Source organism: Danio aesculapii, chromosome 10 (genome assembly GCF_903798145.1).
Source record: "Danio aesculapii chromosome 10, fDanAes4.1, whole genome shotgun sequence".
NCBI lineage: Eukaryota > Metazoa > Chordata > Actinopteri > Cypriniformes > Danionidae > Danio > Danio aesculapii.
Window position 1 is genome coordinate 43,433,165 of NC_079444.1, and position 9,311 is coordinate 43,442,475.

At 38.1% G+C, this 9,311-nt stretch overlaps 1 protein-coding gene across 1 annotated transcript in view; it reads right to left on the reverse strand.

Moving 5' to 3' along the window:
- Positions 1-302: 302 nt before the first annotated feature.
- Positions 303-9,311, reverse strand: part of edil3b (EGF-like repeats and discoidin I-like domains 3b) — an 80,580-nt gene continuing 71,571 nt past the window's right edge. Inside the window, exons 10-11 of the mRNA XM_056467501.1 lie at positions 9,150-9,305; positions 303-1,294 (exon numbers count right to left, since the gene is read on the reverse strand). Of these exons, the coding sequence (XP_056323476.1) occupies positions 1,145-1,294; positions 9,150-9,305 (306 nt within the window). The 3' untranslated portion in view covers positions 303-1,144. The remainder of the gene's footprint in view (positions 1,295-9,149; positions 9,306-9,311) is intronic.

Genomic DNA, 9,311 nt, shown 5'->3' on the forward strand with positions numbered 1-9,311 from the left:
TGGAGCACAACTCCGCGTCTGGACGGCCGCTCAAATCCTCGTCTCTGAAGTTCTGAGCTCTTAAAACGCCGGCGGTCAATGATCTGCAGGTGCAAAGGTCTACTCCAGTGTTTCCCAACCCTGTTCCTGAAGGCACACCAACAGTCCACATTTTCAACCTCTCCCTAATCAGACACACCTGAATCATCTTATAACATCAGAAGAGACTCCAAAACCTGAAGTTAATGGGTCAGATAAAGGAGACATCCAAAATATGTACTGTTGGTGTGCCTCCAGGTACAGGGTTGGGAAACACTGGTCTACTCAATCAAAAACAGAAAAACCGCACCGAAACACTAGAGGGCGACAAAGTAACAGAAATCAATAAATAATAAACGCATGGACATGTAACACGTCATTATTCTCCTCTCATTAATGTGTGCTAAATGTTAAGGATTCACCAATAGTAGATTCATTACATGTCAACTCTGTTACCGCCAACTATTCCAGCACGTTTTACGCAGCGGATGCCCTTTCAGCCGCAATCCAGTACTTGGAAACATCCATACACACTCACATTCACACACTCACTCATACACTACGGGCAATTTAGTTAATCAATTCCCCTATAGCGCATGTGTTTGGACTGTGAGGGAAACCGGAGGACCCGGAGGAATCCCACGCCAACACAGGGAGAACATGCATACTCCATACAGAAATGCCAACGGACCCAGCCGGGACTCGAACTAGTGACCTTCTTGCTGTGTTGTGAGGAAAACAAATCAAAACTGCAATGTCACATCTTTAAAATTGGCATCAAAATTTGAACTTGCAGTTGCGAGATATTGGAATATACAAACGTAAAATGGTGAACAAATTTGGAAACCTATGAACTCACTATAGCAAATAGTCAGCGTTCAGAACAAACTCGAACTCAAAAACTATACAATCCTTCCCTCAGAATTTAGAGAAGTAAGCCTTAATCAAAACAGTCTTCAATAGCAGTGTGTATACGTGGCTTTACAATGGACTTTGCCCATCGGCAGTAACATTTACCAGTCATCACAATCATCAATAAAACAATCATCGACTGTAATCAGGATCCTCCTCCGCCGTTTTCGTTTTGGAGTCCGCATCCTTGAGAGATCAGCGTTAGTAATGTGTTTCACTGTTCCTCCGGACATCCCAGCAGCTCCATCCGTACGGTGATCCGTCCATACCACGACCACGGAAGAATCCTGACAAACCGGGCGTAAATCGGTGGATCGATCACGTTCTTTCTGTGCGTCTCATTGTCAAAGTTTCCCTGGAAGATCTGCGGATGACAGAAGAAAACCTTATGGCAACACTTTAGTTTAAAGTACATGTGAAATCAATTACGAGACATGTTGATTTTGTTAGCTCGCATTGCTAGTTTTGTGCTGAACAATTCATCTGTGCGCGTCATTAAGACACAAATAATTGTTTGCCCTTGTCATCTTTTAATTGAAATCTGAAAAGGCACTTCCTGTTTGTTTTCAGTTCAATGCTCAGATTATGTCTGTCCGAGGTATTGGGCGTGGCTAACACACTTAACCACGCCCCTCCAACTGTCAGTTTTGACAGCAAATGGAATTGGTGAGCAGGAGGAGTCTGTTACGTTGTGTAAGTGACCACTAAATGATTATACCCAACACAATCTCACGGCAATTTGTAACTTTTTGATTTAGTGGTTTATTCATACGAATTCATATGATCTAATTCATATAATTTAGTACGATTTGCTCATCCCCCAATGACGGTTGGGTTTAGGGGTGGGGTTAGGTGCCACGCCTATTTTTAAATTCGTACAATTTCGTACGACTCAACTTAGCCACTAAACTGACAAACCGTAAAATATTTACGTTTTCTCGTGAGATCAGGCTGGTATACCATGTTCAGAGCATCAGAGCATGTCACGTGTTTTACATAGTCCGGGTAACAAATAGGTTAATCAGGCTAGCAGAGCGAAGAGGATGCCTGTCTCTGTGCAGTTCATGGAGAGGAGTAGCGATTTATGAAGACAGGAGGCTTAATCCTGCTCAATTTATATCGTCTAACCCTTTGTAAAGCGAAGCAAGGTATGTGAACTTGATTATTTAAGCCATATGAGTTCGTTTGTATGTATATGCAACATAATCTCAGGGCAATTCGTAACTTTTTGATTTAGTGGCTAATTCATATGGATTCGTATGATCTAATTCATACAATTTAATACGATTTGCTCATCACCTTATGACGGTTGGGTTTAGGGGTGGGGTTCGGTGCCACGCCTCCTTTTTAAAATCGTACCATTTCGTACGACTGAACACGTACAAATTAGCCACTAAACTTTCAAAACGTAAAATACTTCTGTTTTCTCGTGAGATCTTATTAGTTGTTCAAACTGTCTTCATATACTTCATCGTTTCGTTTTCATATATCGCTCTGTACATTGTATCTTTATTTGTCATATGTTTCTGTATACGAGTTGTATTTATTGATTTTTCTTGTTTCTTTGTGTAGTTTCATGGTGCTACGCAACGAAAGTTTAATAGCTCTCGTCTTGAGCAAAATAAAGAAAGAAGCACCCGTCAGAAACTCTCTGTCTCATTCTTGGATGCCAAAGAGCATCTACAGGCTGTAATAACTCTCCCCATATCCTTTTCCCCATCTTTTTAAATGAAACGCCTACCTTACTACATCCAATCAGCTCGCAGTATAAAAAACAAGCCACACCCACTGTTTTCTCATTGAAAATTTATTTTTGAAATGTATTATTTAAAGATTCGTCAGAAGATAATATATGCCAATGTTTATGGATCGTTGATTTAATAAACTTGCTATGTTCCTTGTATGTTAATGTGCAATTTACTGAAAACTCTTTTGATTTCTTAGTAGGTTTTACTGTTTTTAAGATATCTTTTAAGATATGTAGTTTATTTACATTACCTAGTCTAATTTGATTCTATTATCTATGCTAAGCTAAGCTAAACATGCTCCCTTCGGACCTGGTTATATTTATATTCATATATATATATATGTATGTGTGAGTGTGTGTGTGTATATATATATATATATATATATATATATATATATATATATATATATATATATATATATATATATATATGTATATATATATATATATATATATATATATATATATGTATATATATATATATATATATATATATATATATATATATATATATATATGTATATATATATATGTATATGTATATGTATATATATATATATATATATATATATATATATATATATATATGTATATATGTATATGTATATGTATATATATATATATATATATATATATATATATATATATATATATATATGTATATATATATATGTATATGTATATGTATATGTATATATATATATATATATATATATATATATATATATATATATATATATATATATATATACATATACATATATATGTATATATGTATATGTATATGTGTATATATATGTATATGTGAATATATATATATATATATATATATATATATATATATATATATATATATATATATATATATATATGTATATGTATATGTATATATATTTGTGTGTGTGTATATGGTTTGAGTCTCGGCTGGCTCAGTGGGTGTTTCAGTGTAGAGTTTGCATGTTCTCCCCTGTGTTGGCGTGGGTTTCCTCAGGGTGCTCTGGTTTCCCCCACAGTCCAAATACATGCGCTATAGGGGAATTGAATAAGCTAAATTGTCTATAGTGTGAATGAGTGTGTGTGAGTGTTTCCAAGTACTGGGTTGTGTCTGGAAGGGCATCCGCTGTGTACAACATATGCTCGAATAGTTGCCGGTTCATTCCGCAGTTGCGACATCTGAAATGGAGACTAAGCGGAAGGAAAATGAATGAATGGCCCATTGTCGATTATTTAATACCTGTCGAAACAGTACCACTTTCTGATGTCATTTAGAAGTGCAGAATAACGTGGCGGTGAAATAGGCCGTATAAAGCAGGCGTTTGGCTTTCATACACCCTTAACCTGCGCTCTTATTATAGCTCTCACTCAGATTAATCCTCTGAGAGAATCTATTCCAGCATCTCTTCTCAGCGCTGTCAGAATACATCACCAGCCCTACACCACTAACAACCTCCAGTGACCTCCCAGTGTGTGTGTGTGTGTGTGTGTGTGTGTTTAGAGGGCAAACTATCTCTCTTTCTGTGTGTGTGTGTGTGTGTGTGTGTGTGTGTGTGTGTGTGTGTGTGTGTGCAGGATTAGCTATACTTGTGAGGGATCAGTTGTCCTCACATATACAGTTGAAGTCAAATGTATTCACCCTCCTTCTCTTTCTTTTCCAAAAATTTCCCAAATTATGTTTAACAGATGCAGGAAATTTTCACAGTATGTCCGATAATATTTTTTCTTCTGGAGAAAGTCTTATTTGTTTTATTTCAGCTAGAATAAAAGCAGTTCTTAATTTTTTTAAAACTCATTTTAAGGTCAATATTATTAGCCCCTTTAAGCTATATATTTTTTGATAGTCTCCAGAACAAACCACTGTTATACAATGACTTGCCTAATTACCCTAACCTGCCTAATTAACCTAATTAACTTTAAAAAATGTTTTTTAAAAAACTAAAAACTGCTTTTATTCTAGCCGAAATAAAACAAATAAGACTTTCTCCAGAAGAAAAAATATTATCAGGCATACTGTGAAAATTTCCTTGCTCTGTTAAACATCATTTGGGAAATATTTATAAAAGAAATCAAAAATCAAAGGGATACGAATACGAATAATAGAATAGAAATGAATAATTCTGACCTCAACTGTACATTGCAATGTCATGACCGACCAATCAGAATCAAGTATTCCAGACAGCAGTGTAATAAACAGAAATAACTGCATCTCTTTGCTCTGCAGAAGGAGAAGCGCTGTGGTTTGTCATCAGCTGCTCGGATCATGAGGTGTGGAAGCGATTCTTCAGACTGTCATAAAACTGCTGAGAGCTTCAAATGTTTCCCGCGGCTAAAGCTGAAGTCACGTCCTTCACTGAGTTCTGGAGGCTTCATTTATAACAGTCTGGTGAGAATGTTTTATTCTATGAAAGACGTCCTCTTAAAGGGACAGTTCACCTAAAAATGACTGTTTTCTCACATGTGGTTATAAACTTATACATTTATTTCTTCTGAAAAACACAATACAAGATATTTTGAGGTAGAGCTGCACAATATTGGAAGCATCTAACACTGCAATATTTTGTTATTCTGCGATCTATATTGCAATATGAGGACAACTTCACCTGATGACTTGATTAATTACATTTGGATTGATTGATTGGAGGGATTCTGTATGCGAGTGCATCTGCATGAAATTGAACAAACGATCTACAAGCATACATAAACACAACAAAGAAAAAGATACACTTGAAATAAACCGTGTTGGATCATTTTCCGAGTCTAACAGTATTCAGCTACAGCAATTGCATAATAAAAATAAAAACAATTCAGTAAAACTTCTCAATATTTGACTGGTCACTATTTGTCGATAGTAAAGTTACAAACAGTACAATTTATTATGCCTGAATGCTTTTCAAATGCTCATACAGCCACAGGCCTCAAAAACACAGGCAAATGATCCATTAAAATCCAGATTCAACATTCTGTAACAAAGTTGTGTCACAAAAACACTCCGTAATCCACTCAAAACGCTATTGAAACCCATTTTCGGAGCGCAAATTACCGGTTGTAAACGTTGTAAACGGAAGTTCTAAACATTCTACCGGAAGACGCTGGTCACTATGGCGCCCTCCATGCCGTAGCCAAGAAAAAGGTTTATAATTGTATCGAGTAGGGGTGTGAATTTACACTGGTCTCATGGTTCGGTTATGATTATCATGCCATCGATTCGGTTCAGTTCGATATCTTGGTGCATTGACGATGCTTTCGGTTCAGTTCGATATCTTGGTGCATTGACGATGCTTTCGGTTCAGTTCGATATCTTGGTGCATTGACGATGCTTTCGGTTCAGTTCGATATCTTGGTGCATTGACGATGCTTTCAGTTCAGCTCGATATCTTGGTGCATTGACGATGCTTTCGGTTCAGTTCGATATCTTGGTGCATTGACGATGCTTTCGGTTCAGTTCGATATCTTGGTGCATTGACGATGCTTTCGGTTCAGTTCGATATCTTGGTGCATTGACGATGCTTTCGGTTCAGTTCGATATCTCGGTGCATTGACGATGCTTTCGGTTCAGTTCGATATCTCGGTGCATTGACGATGCTTTCGGTTCAGTTCGATATCTTGGTGCATTGACGATGCTTTCGGTTCAGTTCGATATCTTGGTGCATTGACGATGCTTTCGGTTCAGTTCGATATCTTGGTGCATTGACGATGCTTTCGGTTCAGTTCGATATCTTGGTGCATTGACGATGCTTTCGGTTCAGTTCGATATCTCGGTGCATTAACGATGCTTTCGGTTCAGTTCGATATCTTGGTGCATTGACGATGCTTTCGGTTCAGTTCGATATCTCGGTGCATTGACGATGCTTTCGGTTCAGTTCGATATCTTGGTGCATTAACGATGCTTTCGGTTCAGTTCGATATCTTGGTGCATTGACGATGCTTTCGGTTCAGTTCGATATCTCGGTGCATTGACGATGCTTTCGGTTCAGTTCGATATCTTGGTGCATTAACGATGCTTTCGGTTCAGTTCGATATCTTGGTGCATTGACGATGCTTTCGGTTCAGTTCGATATCTCGGTGCATTGACGATGCTTTCGGTTCAGTTCGATATCTTGGTGCATTAACGATGCTTTCAGTTCAGTTCGATATCTCGGTGCATTGACGATGTTTTCGGTTCAGTTCGATATCTTGGTGCATTGACGATGCTTTCGGTTCAGTTCGATATCTTGGTGCATTGACGATGCTTTCGGTTCAGTTCGATATCTTGGTGCATTGACGATGCTTTCGGTTCAGTTCGATATCTTGGTGCATTGACGATGCTTTCGGTTCAGTTCGATATCTTGGTGCATTGACGATGCTTTCGGTTCAGTTCGATATCTTGGTGCATTGACGATGCTTTCAGTTCAGCTCGATATCTTGGTGCATTGACGATGCTTTCGGTTCAGTTCGATATCTTGGTGCATTGACGATGCTTTCAGTTCAGTTCGATATCTTGGTGCATTGACGATGCTTTCGGTTCAGTTCGATATCTTGGTGCATTAACGATGCTTTCGGTTCAGTTCGATATCTTGGTGCATTGACGATGCTTTCAGTTCAGTTCGATATCTTGGTGCATTGACGATGCTTTCGGTTCAGTTCGATATCTTGGTGCATTAACGATGCTTTCGGTTCAGTTCGATATCTTGGTGCATTTGACGATGCTTTCGGTTCAGTTCGATATCTTGGTGCATTGACGATGCTTTCGGTTCAGTTCGATATCTTGGTGCATTAACGATGCTTTCGGTTCAGTTCGATATCTTGGTGCATTAACGATGCTTTCGGTTCAGTTCGATATCTTGGTGCATTTGACGATGCTTTCCATACATAATTAGTTTTTTTTTCTTCACAACACAAGTATTTTTTTTATTAAAATCTATAAATATATTTATATTTATCTATTATTTGTAATAGAATTTTGTTCTTTAATACAGCAGTAAGATATATAAACTGTGGCCTTAGAAAACTCTCTTTCTGAATGTATCAAACAAAACTCCAATACAATCATAAGAGACAGCATGAGCATTTATAGCAAATAAACTCATGTAAATATCATCCCGCTTGCTTTTTGAGCGCTGACAGGCGAGGTCTTACACCTATTGGATTGGTCATTGTCTTCACCTGCTCAACAGAAAGGGCTGCGATTGGCTTTAGAAATGAAAGCGCTGTTCACTGATGGTGGCAAGAACAGCCGCGGTTACAGTCTGTATGCACATAATACACGTTTATCACAGGTAATCCATAACAGACACAGTGGAGAAAACTCGCACCTCAGGCACGCTCGTGTCTGGATCCACAAGTATCGCTTTAACAGCCGAGAGGAGAGGAAAAGTTACCTCACGAACACGCCAGCGGGTCAAATGACTAAAGTGAAAGAGAGAGAGGTAAAGATGGAGTTTTACAGCATTTCTCCGTAGTAGTAAAATAGTGGCTCATGTGCTGTGCCGCCTTCATTGTAGTAAGAGCGTTATTTACTCGCCCTCGCCTCCTTCACCATAGTATTCTACTGCGACATTGCGCAGTAGATAATTGAACATAATTGAACAATTATTCTGCACAAGTTAATCTGCTGTTTTAAAAAAACTAACTGTTTTGTTCATCTTTAATCAAAATCTGCCTGTTCCACTCTGATTGGCTGGAATATGCTTAGCCACGCCCCTCCAATTATTATTTTGCTGGAAGTGAAAGATGATAGAACGAGCGCCAAAATAAAAGCACAAATCAATATTGTATTTCTCTTGGAAATACATTATCATACTAAAAAAACTTCTGGTTAACACAGAATAGAAAGGTGACCTATTCTGCCCCTTTTTAAAAGATGTAAAACAAATCTCTGATGTCCATAGATATATATATGTGTGTGTGTGTGTGTGTGTGTGTGTGTGTGTGTGTGTGTGTGTGTGTGTGTGTGTGTGTGTGTGTGTGTGTTTCAGCTCAAAATACCACCCAGATAATGTTTTCTAGCTCTCTGAAACTGACCCTCTTAGACTTTGCTCCTAATTATGGCCTTTTGGTGACTGTCGCTTTAAATTCAAATGAGATTGTGCTCTTTTCAAATGAGGGCGGAGCTACCGATGCCTGTGTGTCAGCGGCAGATTGAAAAGCAAGACTAACGTCCTATGCTAATGAGGGAGAGATAGTCACTAGTGGGCGGGGCTTTCCCCCTCTGATGACATCATACAAAGGGAGAATGTCAATCAAAGTGTTTCTGCAGACCGTTTTTATCAAGTCTGATTAAAACCACATACAAATAAATTTTACCATTAGAAGCTGCTTATATTCACACACTGCTGCCACACAGCTGGGTTTAAACCCCCTATACAAGTGATTTTCACATAATAGGTCGCCTTTAAGACCCTAATGAATCATATCAATTGTGGAAAGTGGGCATCCTTTAAGATAAAATTGTTTATTAAATATGTTTAAGTAAGATGTTGCTCAGTAAGAGTCCTACCTTATCCTTGTGCTGTTTCTCATCCTGATAAATGATCCATTTCTCTCCATCGTTACTGAACGCCACTTTGAATGAACCCACAAACTGCACGTGTCCGAAATCTTTGGCTCCTTGTGTGATGATTCCTGTGACTTTAGTGGGGATCAGCAAATCTATCTGTGA